General features: G+C 40.4%; 2 protein-coding genes across 3 annotated transcripts; one reads left to right on the top strand and one right to left on the bottom strand.

The window, feature by feature from the left end:
- Window positions 1-42: 42 nt before the first annotated feature.
- srd5a1 (steroid-5-alpha-reductase, alpha polypeptide 1 (3-oxo-5 alpha-steroid delta 4-dehydrogenase alpha 1)) lies at window positions 43-7,152 on the bottom strand. Of its 2 annotated transcripts, XM_044334821.1 has the most exons (6): window positions 6,618-7,152; window positions 6,141-6,307; window positions 4,014-4,115; window positions 1,580-1,730; window positions 1,363-1,463; window positions 43-1,241 (listed from the first exon to the last, which is right to left on the bottom strand). In XM_044334821.1, the coding sequence occupies exons 1-5, from the start codon at window positions 6,947-6,949 to the stop codon at window positions 1,397-1,399; spliced, it is 819 nt and encodes a 272-aa protein (XP_044190756.1). In that variant the 5' UTR covers window positions 6,950-7,152; the 3' UTR covers window positions 43-1,241; window positions 1,363-1,396. The 2 variants fall into 2 exon arrangements, with proteins under 2 accessions (XP_044190756.1, XP_044190755.1); XM_044334820.1 differs by having other exon boundaries at window positions 43-1,463.
- Window positions 7,153-9,098: 1,946 nt separating this feature from the next.
- Window positions 9,099-19,279, top strand: nsun2 (NOP2/Sun RNA methyltransferase 2). The gene is made up of 19 exons (XM_044334819.1): window positions 9,099-9,315; window positions 9,945-10,102; window positions 10,450-10,554; window positions 10,665-10,770; window positions 10,893-10,964; window positions 11,127-11,211; window positions 11,366-11,558; window positions 12,109-12,183; window positions 12,359-12,489; window positions 13,383-13,456; window positions 13,621-13,751; window positions 14,461-14,557; window positions 14,700-14,902; window positions 15,311-15,403; window positions 15,516-15,651; window positions 16,668-16,748; window positions 17,759-17,897; window positions 18,333-18,372; window positions 18,476-19,279. The coding sequence occupies exons 1-19, from the start codon at window positions 9,250-9,252 to the stop codon at window positions 18,780-18,782; spliced, it is 2,292 nt and encodes a 763-aa protein (XP_044190754.1). The 5' UTR covers window positions 9,099-9,249; the 3' UTR covers window positions 18,783-19,279.
- The last annotated feature ends 1,076 nt before the right edge of the window (window positions 19,280-20,355 follow it).

Genomic DNA, 20,355 nt, shown 5'->3' with positions numbered 1-20,355 from the left:
CTCCGATACAACGGTCCTATAATTTATTGATGACACCGTGTGTAAAAATGATGACAAAATAAATTTATTTTAAATACAACCCATTTTTAAAATTCATAATGACATGACCTTGGCTGCGACTGTTGTTGGAGGATGTCCTGCAGTGTGAAAGGGGGAACTGATGAAGAGTTATGGGATGAAACTGCAGCTGGAACTTCTGGGCGCAGGCACAATGTGGAAACTAAAGCTTCAGTATAAACACTGATCTACAGCTCGGTGAAATGTTGAGCTTAATGGTTGACCCTGTGTCATTTTCACTGGTATATGAATTCAAGTAGTGACAGTGGATAAAATCTGGATAAAAATTAGTATCTACAAAGTGAGACATCACTGCTGAAAAGTATGTACTGTACTGTAAAACAATACCAGACTTAAAGAGATGTAGAAGATTGATAGCTGCATTTCCTTTCTATGCTCCTCATCTTCCTCTTTACTTCACCAGTTCTTCTTTGATCTCTGTCTCTTAATACCCCAAAGATTGTCCCTGAATACGTTGACAGGAATGATGTGTTGAGGCAATGTTCTATTCTTCTCATTTCAGGCATGGTCGAGCTATTGAGAGCCATGCTTGATCTCCATTTGATTTCCCTGCAGCCCAGTATCTGGAGAACAGGCCTGCTACAGTCTCAGTCTTTACAGGATGAAGATGCAGTTTCATTTTGGCCTCTCTTTCAGGAGTTGGGGTGGGGGTGGGGGGGCAAAGAGGTACGTAGAAAAGTCATTCAGAGGCAGGAAAACGAGTTGAGCTTAATTTAAGGTCCCATCCGTTTAAATTTGGAATGGATGTTAAAAAGATTGATTTGCAACAGATGACTCTTGAGGATGAATGAAATCTTGAAATGTCCGCTTTGCATTTCAAACTTCATGTTCCATCTGGGAGAATATGCAGATCAGCGGAGAGTCTTAAAACGAGAGAGCTATTTATTGCTTGCGCAGAGTGTTATAAATCCAGTGTATTACTGTTGCGGTATGCTCCATTCACTATCTTATTTCCTGTAGAGGAGCGCTAAATGTTGCCTCTCCTGCAGGCACAACACTTCCAGTACATTTAGTTCATTGTTGTTGAAGTTCCTCAGTGCTTTATGGACATTATTACCAAAGTAATGGCAACAATAAAAGTCTTTTTAAGATGATGGCTTTCAACTGTTGCTTGCTCTCAGCTCAGATGAGATCATTTACAAGCCTGAAACATGTGTTTCAATCTGTTTTCAATGACAAAAAAAAAATCTGTATCTTCAATGCTTGTTCTGACATCAGAGCTATACTAAATTAGAAAAAAAAAATATTATGGGAATGGTCTTCTCAGTCACTGTAAGCAAATACCTTATTGTAAAACTTCCAGTGCCTGTAGCGTTTTCTAGAACAGAAAAGGAATCAACGCCTTCCTATTTTTCGGGTAGTCTTCAAACTTAGCAAGGTACCATCTGAAAAGAGAAGGGAAAGAGCCATTTTCTTCTATTAATACAAGTATTTGCTTCAAAGTGTGCAATACACTCTATGAAAACCTTCTTCCTGTGTGTCTGTGTGTTATTATTCTTACTTGTGGTGGGCCACAGCCCTGCTGGCGAGGACCACTGCGGTAAAGAGGGCGAAGGCTGAACTGTGAACAGAGTGGCCGGCCAGAGCGAAGCCTGCCCACTCTGTTATCTCTCCTAAGAAGTTGGCTCCAGACACATATTCAAACATTCCGCCTGTGGGTGGAAGACACAGAAATGAGGACAGGTATGCTTGTCTGTTCATATGTTCACTGGAGCAAAAGCAAACCCAAATATTTTCCTCGAGGGGAAAATCACATTTTATGGTCTTTTATGTACCGGAAATCAATGACTAATGTCGTTTTAAACTATCTCTCAATGTAATTTTGAGCCTGCACGCTGCTAAAAACTCGAAGGACATCAACACAGCTAGTTCCACACTGACCATAGGTGGCTGAGCACTCACTACTTGACTGTAGGCCGTGTGTGTGCAGTCGTGCTGCTACCCTCTATGTGAAAATGGCAGATTCTTGGCTGTGGGGATTCCAGACATGCCTGGAAGTTCATTTGGAGCAACACAGCTCACAGCTTCCCCCTACCTCGCCTTTCTTCACTTTATTTTCCGTAAGGGTCCGGGATGGATTATTTCAACAGGTTCATCGTGAGTTCAGGCTAAAGGTGCTATTGTTGTGACTATGTTGCTGGTGAGCTGAGCCAATTGTGTTTAAGAATCTGCTATGATTACTGATTCATTTATAAAAGTCAACAGCCAATGTGCGGTTTAAATTTTCCTATTACAGTATGTGACCTGAAAAAGCAGAAGTGTAGATTTTATTTTGCTTTTTCAATACATACTAGGCCTGGGCTGTTTGTCAAAAGGAATTTAGGGATGGGCCAAAATCTTGTTTATTCAACCCCCCCTCCCTTACTTGTCACATCTCATAGAATGACATCTATTTTCACATGGTAAAGGTCATACACTGTAGAAAATATCCACCTTTTTTTCCATTTGTTTTTAGTTGCGGTGCAGCTATGAGTACAAATTGGCAGCTGAGCGAACCCCAGAACCTTTACACTGCTGTTTTTAAATGTCAGTGAAGTCGGATAAGAAATAAACTAATAAATAATATACATTCAAAAAAAGGTTTTAACTCAAATTTGTTTTGAACAAGTGAAATAAAAGAAAACCAGTGCAATTAACTGTTTTCAGGGTTAATTGACTTGTTTGAAGAACTTATACATGCAGAGTGATGGGCTCTATAATTCCTTGTTTTAAAAAGGACAATTCAATATTAGGAAATACTTTTATTCACTTTCTTGCCGAGAGTTAGATGGTAATTAAACATAGTGTACAAGGATGAAAGAGGAGAAGATTTGGCTTTTGTACAGATTAAACTATTGAGCTGATTAATTATTGAGCTGTAGAGGTGCTGAGGAGGTGGATTTTGTTAGATTTGGACAGAGCCAGACTAGCTGTTTCCCCCCCGTCTCAAGTCTTTATGCAAAACTAAGCTAAGCGACTGCTGACTACAGCTTCATATTTACCGTACAGACATGAGAGCGGTATCAGCCCTCTCATCTAACTCTCGGTTAAATGAATATTTTTTTTACAGTTCATAGACTGAATGCTTTATTTAGCATGAGTCACAAATCAGTCTGGCCACCACAGTGTACACAGACACATAATGTACAGTACATGTTCCAGTGCAGGGTCGGTTTGCCGTCTAACATGATTACTATCAACACTCTGTGGTTTAGACATTTTCTTTCTCTGTGTCAGCTAAAGCAAAACTACACACAAACACTACGAGTATTGTGAGTCACTTACACACACAAGCTGAGTTGGACCGCATTAGAGTCAAAGCAGCAAAAACCTTTTTATCCACTAATGTAAAGGCTCACAGAGGGCAAAGGCAGGGAGGGAAAGATAACTAGTGACAACCTGTGATTCTGCTTACAGTGTGATCCTGTATAATCATACGACCACACTGGGAAATTAGCATCTTGAGCTCCGTACAGAGACCGCGGTGATCTGTGCCATGATATAATTACTGCTTTCTTGACTTTCATGTCACTCCTCAGCAGCAATGGAAAAAGTATTTAAACTCCCAACTAAAGTGGAACTGGCACCATGATGTAATAGTAAGTGTCCTGTATATAAAATTAAAAATACTCACTGTGAACAATGGACCCTTTCAGAGACTAAAATCTAAGTATTTTTAATTATAGATAGTCCTGGTGGCCGAGTAACTACAGCCAACAACTACAGTGAATAAAGCAGAGTAAAAGTACTGTAGTGTAGTGGAGTAAAAGTATAAAGCACAGTATCAGTACCTCTAAACTGTACTTAAAAGCAGTAGTGTAATAAATATATTTTATAACTTACATCTTGTCTGAAGTTTCCCTTCACTGAAAGCTAGATGTAATAGGAGTACAAGACTTGTTCGATGTGGTGAGAAAAATAATTGGTCCTAGTGTTTTTATGACTAAAAGCCTTACCTGTGGGAATCTTGTAACCAGTCTCTCCAGGCTTTCTCAGGTTCCTCAGGATGTGGTCAGAGTGCACATTCACCAGCCAACCAACAAACCACAGTACAGACCCTGGAAACGATCCAGCCAAAAGCTGCTTTAGCGTGACATTTTACTGACCGAAAGTCATACAGCCAAGCTGTGTTTTTAAAAGTTCCAGCACCTATTAACAGTATTCATTCAGATGATATGATCTGCAGTGCTTAAAGGCCCCGAAAACCTACTTTCTCTACCAGCTTTTTAGTACGAGTAATGTCAAACTAAATGAACACTTTTTTAAAGTTTAAACTGGATAATTTCAAATGATACATTTTCTATTTGTTTTGTCTGTGCTCTGGTGTGAAGTGGGCAGGGCTCAGTTGGAAAAAGGTGACGTCACAATCCCCTGAGCACCAATCAGAATCTAGGTATATTTGAATCAAATCTGATGAGCTACTGTTTTGTCCAGACTGACAGTGGCCTGTCAATCAAATGTGATCAAACCACATCATCAAAGTCCTGAAGACAATTTGAAATCAACGTTTCAGTTACTTTAAATATACCTGAGATATAGCGTTCCACACTGCACAAATATAGTCAAATAATCATTTTATAAAATACTCCACAATAAATAAAAACAACACCAGTGCATGTTCTTTCATAACTCATGATGGGCCACTTTTGACACTGATTAATCCTGATTAATTACAGTATGACCAATTAAAGACTGTGGGTGTCTGGGGTGGATGGACTATGGACATCTTCAGTTGACTCAATCAAACATCAGCCTTGTTCCAGACCTTTGAATTGTCACATCTCAGATTTTTTTTTTCAGTGATTCAAAATGAAATCGCAATTCAATCTGATCATCAGGCAATACAGATATGGGTTTTGGCCACTGTATTTACTGAAAGTTGGGATATATATGATGGTCAGTAAGAGATTCATAATGATGGTAATTGCCCTATTTACACAAACTACTCACTACTGCAGACAGTCTGTAATGTACAGACAATAGTATATATTGTACATACTGTATATATCGTCTATCTGCTCCCTCGTCCAGTCAGTGTTGATAGTAAAACGTTTGAGGTCACAAAATGAGTCAAAATGTGATCTTATGTTATATCTAATAACTACTTTTTACATCTCTTCTTTTAAACCATTATTTCTACTTGAGCATTTTTTTCAGTAGTACTCTACTTTTCACTTTGTCATTATCTGCCCAAAATGCACAATTTAGTAGCTGTTGAAACAGCATCTTCCAGCAAAATGCAGCTGAATCAGGTGCTTCTCAATTGGAGGAGAGCGGACTTCCAAAGTACACTTTGACTCTAATGAAGACACAGTACTGTTGAAATGTTAGTCTGTTTGCACAATTAAAGGCTGTGAATTAATCGGTGTGCTCCAGTCCCCCCAGTCCACTTTCTTCTCTGACAATTTAATAGTAAGGGGAGTTGAGGGAGAGAAACAGCAGAAAACTTTAACTTTAAATTGACTGTTTCCTGCGTTTGCTTAAAAAGCCAGAGAAGCCAAACAAAGATAACAGATGGACAAACTGGTTTGAATGATAGCCCTGTTTCTGAGCAAAGTTTGGCCATTTCATTTCATTTCAAATGGAGAAAGACAAGTGGAGAGAAGGAAGAGGGGTAGAAGGGATGAACTGGGAGAGAAAGGCATCCTGTTATCCTTACTGTCATCTTACTCTGTTCCTCCCTAATTAATTAAAACATGCTCCAGTGCTGTTATTTACATTATTTTACCCTAATCTGCACAAACTACACAATATTAAAACACACAGTAACTTTTTGTAGTTTATTAAGCAAACTTGATTATTCTTTATCACATGTAATCTTGAGTATTCGTCTTGTAGCTCTTTTCAAAGTCTTTTAAAATCCTTGTTGTTTTTTTAATGACATCTTTCATTATAACATATAAATAATTTGTTGTGTCTCCTATGCTAACGCAGCATTCATTAATCTGATACTCCTTACAATGAGTGTCGTGAGTGTTAATGCCAAACAAGATCTATTTCACACAGAAAAAGGTGCCACCAAAACAAAACAATTGACATTTCCCTTGTGAAAAGTAGGGGGGGTGCAGACACAGAAAACCTACCTGCCATGAAGCATGGATGTGTAACCCAATCTGCAGGGTACTCAGCATAATGGCTCAGGTACCTGATCTGCATGTAGCCATTATAGATGCAGAAAACAAAGGCCAGGGCAAATGAGATGAATGGGGTTGGCTTACCTCCTCGAATTAAAAATGGATAAATAATGGATCTGTTGCAGAAAAAATATATATTAACACAACATATTATTTCAAATACATGCTTTGAAATACAGACATTTATTAGTTAACTTGTACTAATATAATGTGATGTGTACATTTACATTCTAACCTCTTCTTGTGCACAATACTGAATGAATGAATTATTCAGATATTAGTCAGTTTATGTAAGGGGAGGGCTGCCTTACAAACTCACTGGGAAATATACATTACAGTGGTATGCTGGCGATACTAGTCGATCATTAACCAACACTAAGTACCTCTAGGGTGTAAAGTCATGGTTTAAATGAATGTGTCACCTACCTCTGAACATAGTGGCAGAGATACATCACTATGAGAAGCTGATTGGGCAGAAGAGATGTTTTTGCAGAGGATGTCCACACTACCAGACACACAGGCAGAAGGAAGGCAGGCAGCTCCTGAACAAACCAGGCAAACCTGACGTTAACTGGAAATCCGTATTTGCTGGTGGCATACCGGCCGTATGGCACATTCTCGAAAAGCAGAGTAACAAAAGTGCAGGCTGCCATAAAAACCATGAAGTAAGCCATGCAGTCTAAAGTGTACAGCTCATCTTCTTCCGAGGGGAAGAGCCTGGAGAGGAGCGAGTCCATCACGGCGGTGAAGAAGAGCATCTAGCCACAGCCGGCATACTCAGCCTATACTACACGACACACCCCGCTGACCCCTGACCCTTTCCCCTAACCAGCCACCCACCTCATACATAAATCTGCCCAAGTGGGTGTGTCTGGTAGTAAAGTGGGTGGGTAGTAAAGTGGCTGTTGCGGCTGCAGCTGGGTATACTTGTAGGCAAATGTTGCCTCTGACGCACGTGAGTCAGGACCTTTCCGGCTGGCCACCAAATCTGCCTGACAAAGTAAAACCACTGTCAATCTGGATAAATAAATTCTTTAATTTTGTCCATGAAAAAAGTCAGAATCTGCTAAGAGTTTTGATAGAATTCCTCTCCTGTCGATTTTGTCTTAAAAAAATACACAGAATTTTTCCCCTTGAGCTTTTCTTTCATAATATGGGTTTTATTGGAGTTTATGGAGTTTATTTTTGTCATTCTCTGTTAAAATCAATTTAATGCTGATCAAATGTATCTCTTATATTTTTTTTTCTTCCAAGCCGTTTATGTTCTAGATATATATTCTGAAGGAGATTGAATATGTATAATAATATATAACATATATTATATATAAATAATATATAATATATAATGAATTGGCAGATTTTGTATTTTAAAAACTTCAATTTCTGAGTATATGATAACATGGAGTCATCCTGTAAGACTTGAATCAAGACTTTCATGCCATTACAACATTCATCATAGTTTAGAAGACTGGCATTGAATTTCCAGTGTCCTTTTTATCTGGTAGACTGCATTAGAGGTGTTACTGTTAAATCAATACAGCAGTGATCAGTAAGTGGTGCAGCGGATATTTCACAGTTTGATATTTGACTAAGCATTGTAGGCTTATCTGCCACTAACCAGAAATCTAGATTTGACTGAGGCATCAGTATTAGGGTGAGGGTGTAAATTTGTTGGAGGACCTGTCAATCCACTCATCCAGATGTTTTTTTGGCTTCACTTTTGCATAGCAGCAGGAAGTGGAGATGCATTGTCCATTTTTATATACAGTTTATGGGGCAAATAGTTTCAGTAAGACACAAAGATAAATGAAAACAAAATAACTGTGACTACTAATTCACAACTAATTAATATTGTGTTATATTCTGACCCTTCCAGGCTTAAGTATTCCTTTATAATTAGTCCCTATACTAAACTTTGAACCACAGTTCTATTTTGCATTCCTAGATATCTTCTCAGTCATTAATAAATGGGTAATTGATCTTTCATTCATGTTTTAGAGAGCTGAGAGAGTGTTTTCTTCAGGTTAGACGCTATTCTTTTATAGAGAAAATACATTCACAATCACACTATATTATGATCTAATCTAAAACAGGAGAACATGAAAGCCATAATTATTTCTATTAATTTATTGAAAGTGAAGGATACAAAAACACTTGAATGGTAGGTTTCATTATAACCATTAAAACCATCAACCAACACTGACCCAGGACACCCTGTATGTGCAAAAAATAATACCAGCTGCACAAAAATGAATAATTTTGAAATATTTCCATTTTTATACATTATGGGCCACTTTAGGAAAAGTTATGAAATTTCAGGTTTAAATAATGTAATTTAGGGTGTTCTTATTGCTTTCAAACGTCAAAATGTTTGACCCGAACAGTCTGAAAGGGTTAAAATTGACGGACGCTATAGGTGGCATACAATACACGCCTCCGACTCATGGGCTTTCCCAGGAGGACCAATCACAGTCCCTGAACAGATATGGTATTGAATCTTATCAACCAATCAAAACGCTTGGTTTGAAAATCGAAGTTATTCAACGTCGTGTGGTGTCTGACGTCACTAATACATATTCATAAATCACTTTGCATGCATTACTTTCCGTAAACAATCACCTAGTTACCTGGTCGCTCGCTTCACTGATACATTATCTTAGAAAAATGCACGCTTCTAACTTCGTTTATGCGACATTCAAGCTATAAATAAATGCATTATAGTATTAGAATATCAAAAAAAGAAAAAAAAACAAAATGCATTTTTATGTGAATTGCGTTTACATTTTGAAAATTTTATACTACACTATAGAAATTAAAATTATAGCCGGTGACATAATATCTCATAAATCGCACGAAATGTTCCGAACCGAGAGATGTTTTAATTTTATTTCAGGCAGGTTTCGGGGCAGCCGGAAAGGTCCTGACTCACGTGCGTCAGAGGCAACACGTTTAACGCACAGTAGATTCACATTTTATCCGAGTTGAGAGATACTTTTCTTTGCATCCTGTCACCACGTCGTTCCGCAGACTTTTCTCCAGAGTCGTCTGTTATTCCGACATGGGGAAGAGAAGCAGGCAGCGGCAGAAGAACCAGCCTGCTGGCAGAGACAACAGAGACAACGCTGTAAGATTCACACTGCTGCTGCAACTCCTGCTAATATTAGGAGCACAGTCAGGCCATATAACACCTTTTATTTAACGGAACTACACAAGAAGGGAACTGAGAGCACTACAGTGGCTTTTAGCTTTATTAAACTTGTGCAGCCACGCAGCTACGACACGACTGAACAGCTGCAACATCACGAAGCTTTGCTGTTAGCTTCCGTTAAATCAGCTCATTTCAAAGCCATGTGTGGCCACCTGTCACCTTTTAACTTTACGTGGCTCTTTGTTGTGTGGAGAGACTGTGAGGCTTCACCAGACTTCGCTCAAAATTGTGTTAATTTAATGTGTCCATGCGTATGTGTAGTCAAGTTTAATCAAAACAAAGTGGCGAGCAATAGCAAGCAGGGTCATTAAAAAGTAGGAAACTTTATTGAAATATGCAAGGTATGATGAAAATGACCATTAGACCATGCCAACAGATCTTATGACATGTTTTGCAAGTTAATTACATTCTCCCATAAGACAAAACATTAAATTTAAGGATTTTTGAACATTAAACATAGACATTTAGTAGGTGCTTTTCCAGTAAAGTTTGTAAAGGCAGTTATCAATGACCCACACTGATATCCATGCATCCATGTGTTTCAGGGCTGGGGAGCTGGCTATGCTGACATTGTCAAGGAGAATAAGCTGTTTGAGCACTACTACAAGGAACAGGGCTTGGTGCCTGATGGAGAGTTCGAACAGTTCATGGATGCGATGAGGGAACCGCTGCCAGCAACCATCCGCATCACTGGATACAAGAGGTGAGATGGACAGATTTATGACCCCGGTTCATGCTCTTTGTCCCGTGCGTGCCAAGTGTCACGCTCTACACGATGCAAGATACTGTAAAACGAATGTGCCTTTTCCTTGACAAGTGTATGCACACAGAAGACTTTTCTGAATCATTAGGATCACTTGTAAATTCACTAAGAGACCTAAGATACTGCTCAAATGTTCAAATCTTAGAAGTCACTCTTTTATCTGTTGCACATTTCTCACCTTTGAATTCCCTTTTTTCAGGACATGAAATATATTGTTTTGCACACCTGCTGTCTCTTGATCTCAGTTACCACATGTTCAGTTTCTCTTCCTCTCCGACTTATTCCAGCCATGCCAAGGAGATCCTCCACTGTCTGAAGGAAAAATACTTTAAGGATATTCAGGAGCTGGAAATTGATGGCCAGAAGTTTGAGGCTCCACAGCCTCTCAGCTGGTAATACCTCACATCGTTTATCCAAAAATTACATAACACAGATACATGTAGTCACTTCGCACAGGAAACACAGATTAAAGAAAAACTCACTCTGTACCTGTCTTGCCCAGGTATCCTGATGAACAGGCCTGGCACACCAACATGAGCAGAAAGATCATTAGGAAGTCTCCCCTGCTGGAGAAGTTCCACCAGTTTCTGGTCAGCGAGACTGAGTCGGTGAGTCAGACCAAACAGAAAATCAATCAGAAATTTCTGTCACTGTGACAGGAATAAGGAAAACAAAATGTCAGAAGTTGCCAGAGAAATAAAGAGTTTTATGTTTGTGTTTGTCCTTGCAGGGTAACATCAGCCGACAGGAAGCTGTCAGTATGATCCCTCCTCTCCTCCTGAAGATTGAGCCCCATCACAAGGTAAAAGGAGTGCTGTCTGTGAATGTTAAATCTGTCAGTACTCGTTATTTTCCTCCTCTTCTCACTGGAAAACACACATTCCCTGTGGCTTGACAACAGTTGTGTTTAAAATAAATAAAAATAAAAATTTGAAGCGTTGGTCATGCGTGTGTTTTTGTTCAGATCCTGGACATGTGTGCAGCTCCCGGGTCAAAGACGGCCCAGCTGATTGAGATGCTCCATGCTGACATGGAAGTGCCATTTCCAGGTAAGAAATGCACTTTAAAAACTGGGAAAGCTGTTTATAATAATTGATTTCTTTTTATTTTAATTAGAACAAGAGGAAATTAACAGCAGTCCCTGCTACTGCAGTGCCACTGCATTAAGAGTATTTAAATCTGACCCAGTCCTTCACCTTTCAGAGGGCTTTGTCATTGCCAATGATGTGGACAACAAGCGCTGCTACCTGCTGGTGCACCAGGCCAAGCGTCTCAACAGCCCCTGCATCATGGTGATCAACCACGACGCCTCCTGCATCCCCTCACTGCAGGTCCAATCAGACGGCAAGAAGGACATCCTCTTCTACGACCGCATCCTGTGTGACGTGCCCTGCAGGTCAGCAGACGGCTGCAGCACATTGCGTCATATATCTGGCTTGTGTCTGCGTCAATGATGGGTGTTATTTCAGGCGGGTTAGGGTTTAGAAGTCTGAGGAGGGAGTGGATAACGCAGGGTATCTACAAAAGGGCTGTTAATACTAATATTTACTTCTTGATGTTTCAGTCCTTGATTAGCGGTAAAACATTACGCTCGTGTAAATGCCTTCTTCACTTGAAGTCTAGCTTCATTTTGTGGCCAAAACAGACCTGCCTTAGTTTGCAGTGCTGGCTGAGTTCGGCCAGCTGTAGTGCTGAAGCCAGGGGTCCCTGCCAAACACAACAGAGGGAGAGGAAGGGGAGGAAAAGCAGTAATGAAGACAGAGCAAGGCAGGCAGGCAGCAGTGATGTGAGCAGTGAGCTATAGCCCAGCGTTTAGACAGTTTGTGCTTCGCAGACATTTTTGCCCTGTGAGAAGTGTCGGGGTTCTCTGGTGGTTTCAGCACCTCGGGCCAAACCGATGATGTGTCTGACTGCCGCCGCTGCTCTCTGCTTCTGTGTTCACACAGCGGGGACGGCACCATGAGGAAGAACATAGACGTGTGGAAGAAATGGACGACCAGCAACAGCCTGCACCTCCACGGGTGAGCAGAGAGAACGCCTGCATGAGCGTGTGCTCATAGTTGCGTGACAACATAGGAATTCATGCACTCGTGTGATAGATCAAATTGACTAAATGGCAAGGGAATGGAGTGTGTTCTTTTGGTGCTAATTAAAAAGAGTTGGCAGTATTACAGAGCATGTATGTGTGTTCGCCAGGCTCCAGCTGCGTATCGCAGTGCGCGGTGTTGAACAGCTGGCTGTGGGAGGGAGGATGGTCTACTCCACCTGTTCACTCAACCCTATAGAGGACGAAGCTGTCATAGCAGCACTGCTGGAGAAGAGCGAAGGTAACAAACACTCACAGGCATATACAACTTAAGCAATATGCACTTTTTTTGTTTTTTCTCCCAAATCAAACTTCAATTGCAGTTTTGTTTCATGCAGTTATTTTATTTCCTTTCACTAAAATGTTTCTTCATGAATAGTATATTGATTGACATTAGGTGGCCTGCTTGTTTTTTCATTTGGACCTTTTTTGCTTTTGGCTCTTAACTTGCGGTCACTATCAGCACATACAGTAAGAACAAGTCAAACGTCTCAGCCGTAACTGAGTCTCATAGCCTACTATAAATTTCTCAGAGTTGGGAAAACAGATGCACATTTATGAGAAAATCATGTGACCTTGACACCCGCACATCCACTGCAGATATCAGATTAAAAAGGCCATCTTTGACACAAAGTTACCTACAATGTTAACAAGCTTACAACTAGTTCAACTAACTTTCTTTGTGTTGCACTGATGTGTAATTTATCAGTATGAGGATGCTTGTTAAAAAGTTAACATTATTTGCATTTGTCATGAACAATCACTAAACCAGCTGATATTTTTATTTGTTAGTCTGGCAGCTGATTTTATTTTGAATAACTAGCTTGTTACACAATAATGAGCCCGTGTCTTGGAAAACTGGACTGATGTTTATATCTGCTGGTATGAAGACAGGCATTCCCTAAAACAAGTGTAAAAACAAAAGTTTTGTTTTTATCATCATAACCACTGGTCACGTTTGCTAAGACACACTGTGACGAGCAGCAGACCTGCACAAGCACGTCTTGTTTCTTTAACTTAAAGACCGCCTTCACTTTTGACAGGCTGAAGATTTCACAATATATGAAGATTATATCTAAATATAGTCACTCATTTACTGCCAAGCTGTAATGTCTCTCTTATCCACATCGCCAGGAGCGTTGGAGCTGGCTGACAGCTCAGCTGATCTGCCAGGGCTGAAGTGGATGCCTGGGGTCACTTCCTGGAAGGTACTAGAACATTTAAAAAACATACCAATGACAACAAAGCATGAAGGAAAACAGCGTTAAAATCATGAAAACATTTCGACTCAGTCAGACTGAATTTTGTAGGTCTGTGGTCCTGACTGTATATCAGTTGGTTGCATCAAGCACTTAAACAATTGTCTCCGTAGCTGATGACCAAAGACGGCCAGTGGTTCTCAGACTGGTCCGAGGTTCCAAGCAGTCGCCACACACAGATCCGCCCCACCATGTTCCCGCCAAAAGACCCAGAGAAGCTGGCTAGCATGCATCTGGAGAGATGGTAAGAACACAGACATACACAGTAAAAGTTTGTACTGTGATACAATGTGGAAGGCTGTGTAACCCCCAAACGAGCAAACTCTAAACTAAGACTATGCAGATGCCTTTCCAAGGTGGAGATTTGGCTTTTTTTTCAAAGTCTTTGTCTCAAAGCATTTTGTTCTTAAGAATGCAGAAAAATAACACTTTGAACCTTTTCTCCGGTGATTGATGTCATATTCATTAGCTGAGTAATGTGCCTGATATTATTTTCTTGGCACAGCTTTGTGCATGCACATACACGCCGTCTGCAGGGACGCACGTACAAACTCACACCTGCACACTCACATAATGATGTCATTTGTACTCTGCAGCCTTTGCTTTAATGTTCAAAACTGACACAACCGCTGGCCAGCAGAGGGAGCTATTGTCACACATTGTCAAAGCTCAGTTTATTTAATGCTGGAAAAAAATCCTTGTTTATTTTCACAGTAGGTGGCACCATAAAATTCAGAGGCATGATTTGTATATGTGTGTATGTGTGTGTGTGTGTGGTCCAGGTATTCCTTACATTGTGAGGGTGTAAATCTGTTTAGACAGTTGTTTTGTGGGGACCCGCCTTCCTTATGGGGACAAAAAGCAAGTCCCCTTAACATAAACTGTTAATTTAAGAGCTAAGACTTGGTTTACAGTTAAGGTGTGTGTGTGTGTGTGTGTGTGTTTTATGTCAGCATGAGGATTCTGCCACATCACCAGAACACTGGAGGTTTCTTTGTGGCCGTGCTGGTGAAGAAAGCTCCGATGCCTTGGAACAAAAGATATCCCAAGGTACTTTCTCACAAACACACACTTAATGGATGATTAGACTGGTAGGCCCACCCCCCACCACATCACTCACCTGTTCAGTTTTACTAACCACAGCTGGGACTTTGTCTCTTCATCTCCCCCCCCCCCTCCCTGCCTTCCCCAGCTGAGGAAGGACGTCTCGTCCAGCTCAGCGGCCCAGACTGGATGCTCTCCGGCAGCCACAACCCAAGCAGACGCTCCCCGCCTCCCTGAGAGCGCCGCGGAGGACGGGGAAGGGGGAGTCGCAGAGGGGAAAGTAGAAGAGGAGGCACCCAAAGGAGCTTCTTTGGCTCAGGAGACCAGTGCCAAACAAGAGGGAGTGTGTGGGTGAGTCACGTTGGTCTGCAGAGCTAATACACAAAGGAAAACTGAAGGCTCTTGAGTCATAAGAACTAATCAAATAACATTGCAAGGAACGAGAGATTCTTCCTCTCTCTCCAGGCCAACGAACCCATCACTGGTCCTGCAGAGTTTTAGCTACTTCCTTCATTGATTTTTTTTTTTTTTTTTTTTTTTTTTTTTTTTTTTTTGTGGCAATCTTATGATCAATAATCAGTTCACCATTAAAAGCTCTTACAGAATGCATGTTTTTCCTCCATGAAATCTTTATTAAAACTATTGACGTGGAATATTTTTGCAGGACAGCCAGAATAAAGTCGGTATTTGGAATTTAAATAAACATAAGTAAATGATTGAATCATAAATTATTGTCTGTTTCCTTTGTGTGTTTTTCAGGCCTCCGCCCTTAAAGAAGATGAAGCTGTTTGGTTATAAAGAAGACCCCTTTGTGTTCCTGACAGAAGACGATCCTGTCTTCATCACCATACAGTCAGTATCTTTATGTGTATTAGACATGGAAATGATGATTGTTTTCAGCTTTGTGGCAGTTCTAAACAGATCTCCTTGTTTTGTTTTTGTTTTTTTTTTTGCTCTCACTTAGATCTTTCTATGATTTGTCACCGAACTTCCCCAAGCTCAACGTTCTGACCAGAACCCACGAGGGCAAGAAGAGACACTTGTACATGGTGTCCAAAGAGCTGCGCAACGTGCTGCTCAATAACAGCGAGCGCATGAAGGTGTGTGTGTGTTTTCTTTTCCCAAAAGAATTGTATCACATCACAACCCAGCTTTGATGGTGATCGTAACACATTTCCTTGGATGGAAATCTGATGATCACTACAACAGATCAATAATCAGTTATTTCCAGACAAGGCATCTGGTATTGATCAATTTTATACAGCGTAATCAAACAAACTGGGTTATGATTATCATAGCTGAAGCACACAGACTGGCCAGTTTTTGGAAATGGACATATTGGCTTTACATTGGCTACATCAGTTTGTTTTTCATTTGTGTGTGTGTGTGTGTGTGTGTGTGTTTGTGTGTGTGTGTGGTCATCAGAGGGAAGCAGCCTAACAGATGGGACCCTCTCCTATCCTAAATCCCTCTGGTCCTCCACCTTGTAGCACCTGCACAGGTGGTGTTGTGTGTGTGTGTGTGTTTTGTTTCTCAGTCTCTGTTCTCCTGATTGTGTTTGATGTTTTTACACTTTTTAGTCACTTTCTGTTGGCCTGAACCACACTGAATTATGTGTTTACCCAAACACCTCTGTTACTTCCGTACAATTATTGATTTCCTTGTCCTCATAATATCTTTTCACGAAGAAAATCTAGGAAATTGTGCTTTTTAATAGTTTAATATTAAGACTAATTAAGAGTTAATTTTTGCTTCACTTCTTATACAACATGCATATTTTTTCTATGCAAATCAGCAACAGTCACCAGCCACTCCTGCTGGGACACGAGAGACCAGCTGCACTTTGTTTACCCACAGCTTCATAATATCTCGTACAGTAGATGCCTTGAGCGAGGCAGTTTGCTGAACAGCAGTAATTATAAAAACATTTCCGTAATATTACAGACCACTAGCAACATAATTTGTCTTTTATTTTGATTTAAATTACCACCCTTGATTAAATTTTTCTGGGGAGATATTAATTAGCAATATTAAATTCAGAAGATGTTGGCATCATCGTATTTGCACACATTCATGGGTCATTCTGCTTTTTTTTTTCTTTTTTTTTTTTCCTCAGGTCATTAACACAGGGGTGAAGGTGTGGTCTCGCAACAGTGATGGAGAGGAGTTTGGCTGTGCCTTCAGACTGGCTCAGGAGGTAACAAATACACACACACACACACAGCACCCTGATCATCAGCCAGTCACACTAGTACACAACCATACACAATTTTTCAAGTCTATCCTAAAACATCAGTCAGGTGCCCAAATGGACATTGCATGTTTTTCTTGCTGTAATATTCCTCCTGTTCATACTGACCATTAAGAGATCCCTTCATGATGCACTTTCAATGTAAGTGATTTATGTTGAAGACTAAATCCTCAGCCCTCTTTCAGTGCAAAAATGTATTTAAACGTTGATTCGAAGCTAGTATGAGGCTTCAGTTGTCCAAATCAATTCAATATCTCTTAAAATTAGTCTTTATAGTGCCAAATTCCATTTTTTTGTTACCATCCTTCTACGGAAGCTTCTAATAAACTGTGGATTTTGTCCCCCATCACTTACATTGTAAGTGCATTGTGAAGGGATCTTCTAATGGTCAGTATGAACAGGAGGAATGATTAGTGAGCAAAACCTGTTTGATCATTTGGGCTCCTGACTGTTGTTTTAAGACAGACTTAAAAAAAAAACTGTGAACCTGTCGTTTTTTAAAATAAATTATTTTCTGTATATCCATCTATTTTTGTATCTATTTTTTATCATTTGAAATCTGTTACTGTGAAAATGTAACACTCACCATGAATTTTTTACACCAGCTGCACATTGTCACACAACGCTAAAAATCCTCTTTTTCTATGCTAATTAATTTCATGACATGAAGTGATGCATGAGGCTTATATTTCTGAGACTCTTAACACTCTACATATTCTTAGATTTGATAATAAATCATTGTAAAAGTGGCTCCTCTGACGGTTAATACAAGAACTCAGTGCAAACACACAGACACGAACACAGCTGAATAACATGAGAGCCAGACGGAAGAGTTCACACTCTGACGAACCGATAATTGATTCATTTTATATGCACTGTGTAACTGTAAAGAATCTTAATTGTATTTGTCTGCAGATTGTCAACCACATCTCTCTTCTCCTCTCCTCTCCTATCAGGGTATCTACACTCTTCAGCCGTACATTCGCTCCAGGATGATCACAGTGAGTGTGGAGGACATCAAAGTGCTGCTGACCCAGGAGAACCCCTTTCTCAGCAAGCTGGAGGACGACGCTCATGCTCAGGCCAAGAAAATGGGTATGCACTGCTTTTAAAATGTGATTTAAAGATTTTAATTCCAAAATAGAAAATGTTTACTCAACTAGACGAGCACTTAATATTAATATTATTACATATTTAGTACTACAAGTTCTGAAAGTGACAACGAGATGACAGAATTTGGGCGTCAGTCCCAGCCTAGATGTTAGGAAAGTGGATTAGGGACTGTAAGGTTCTCGGCTTGGTGGCTAAAAGTGAAAGAGGAAATTGAACTTCCTGGTATTTTAGTTGACCTTGAGCAAGGCACTGACCTAACCTCAGCTGAGCAGTTCCTGTAGTTACACAGGCTCATTTTAAGATATTCATGTAAGTAAGTGTACAAATGGCAAACTGGATTAAAGCTTCTGAAATGGGATTTGGAATATTTCCTTGTTTTAGTTATTAACAGTTAGTGATCTATTTATTTCTCCACAGGAATGGGCAGTATTGTGTTGAAGTACATTCCCAACCCAAAGTAAGTTGTTTTAAGCGTGTATACATATTTTATCATCGTATTTTGAAGTGATGTCCTGGTTTCTGGTCTCATCTGACTCCAACCGTCATCTCCTGTTTGTCAGTAACCCAGCAGAGCCGCAGTGTCCCATCCAGCTGTGTGGCTGGAGGGGAAAGACGTCCATCCGAGCCTTCGTCCCCCGCAACGAGAGGTTCCATTACCTTCGAATGCTGGGCGTGGAGGTCTTCAGAGACAAACAGGGCGTGGGGCAGAAACGAAGGGACGTAGATAAGGAAGGGAAGGAAGAGGTAGAGGACGGAGGGGAAGAAGGAGCGGTGGAAAATGAGGGAGAGCTGGACTTGGAGAACGGAGATGAAAACGGATCATCGGAACCAAAGACCGACGGAGATAAGCAAGGGACTAGCAGCTGAGAATGTAGAGGAGACAGGAAGGACTGACTGAAGATGTATCAAAGCTCTCGTGGTAGAGGAGGGTAAACACTTCTACGGGTTTCTCTGTTCACCACACTGCCACTGCAGGATTCCCTCCGAGAGATAGACTCCCTTGGGATTTTTTTCCCTCTTGGACCCTCCCCCCGCCCCTCCCTGCAGAAGTCAGCTTTTTAGTTTAATGGCTTATTTTATTTTATGTATCTGTTTTTTTTTTATGTTTTAACAAATTTATTCCACTGACCAAGTGGCAACAATTTTCTTTCAGTTGTGCATGTTTAGAGAGGTTTTTATTAACTGCCATCTCATTTTCTACACCTGTAATTAAACAGAAGTATGGAGTTGATTAAAAGCGTGAAAGGTTAATAACTCTGTCACCAGTCAAATTATTTTATTTTAACAACATAATTTTGGGCCTGTTGAAGTAAATGTTTGGGAAGGGATTGTTACAGACAGAATAAAACACAGCTATGAAGAATTAAATAGGTTCTTAAGGTGGTATGAACCTTTAAAACAGTGGAAAAGTGGGTGTCGTGTCACCTGGGGCTGTCTTAAAGCCAGGCCTGATAATGTTTCACCATTTAAAAAAAAAAAACAAAAAAAAAAAACAAAGCAACATTTATATTAACTACATTTTCATGTTTTTAAGTGAAGAAAAATGTAAGAAATCAATAGAATCACCCTGACTAAAAACCCTGTTAAATATGCAGTTACGTCCCAACAAAGACTTTTGATGACAGCTCACAGCAAAATGCAAACTGTCCAGGCAGTCAGAAATAGTGACTGTCAGAGTGATGGAAAGCTTTGTCACTGAATGGATCTCACAGTGATGTATCTCAGTGCACAACACAGTCTGAGACGACCAAAAGAACTAAAGTCAGACTGTACGGTGAAAGCTACTTGTCTCATGGTTTATCATGGATAAGGGAAGCTAGCTGTTATTCTGCTTACTTCATATATATGTTATATGACATGTGATCTGTGTGGGGTGAACTGGTGGGAAGTGTGTTTATGTGTGCCACGTTTTAAAAAGAAAAAAATTACTATTAAGCAGTGGTTTAAAAAAAAAAAAGTATGGGATGAGCTCTACATTTCTTTCATTGAAGATCAAAACATAAACACCATTACACTTTCCATGACAACAGCATATTTGCCGCATCTTGTCAGCAGTTGCCACGGCAGCTTCACTGCACTGGATGGACTGACATCTCTCCTCCTGTTTATTACCCAGTCCAGCTGCCATGACAACAGCTGTCATGACAACCAGCCCCCTCACCTCTCACTGGTGACGGGAGGGAACAGAGGACAGAGGGACCACAGAGAGCATCCTGCACTCCTCCGCTCTCCTCTCATTTTCTTCTCCCAGCAGCTCCCTACTCACTTTCCTTCTATATCCTCTGCTGTCGTTCTGTCTCCTTCTTTTATTTATGTTTTTTTTTTTTTTTATTTGATCCATGACCTCTAAAGTGCACGGCAGTGTGTGTTACCATTCAGGAGAGCGGCTGTCATGTCAATTCCCTCGGCTGTGGACACGCCAGTGACAGCGTTGTTTGCA

The sequence above is a fragment of the Thunnus albacares genome, chromosome 19 (assembly GCF_914725855.1).
Source record: "Thunnus albacares chromosome 19, fThuAlb1.1, whole genome shotgun sequence".
NCBI lineage: Eukaryota > Metazoa > Chordata > Actinopteri > Scombriformes > Scombridae > Thunnus > Thunnus albacares.
Note: the sequence above shows the minus strand (reverse complement) of the source record. Positions and strands in the feature narration are given on the sequence as shown.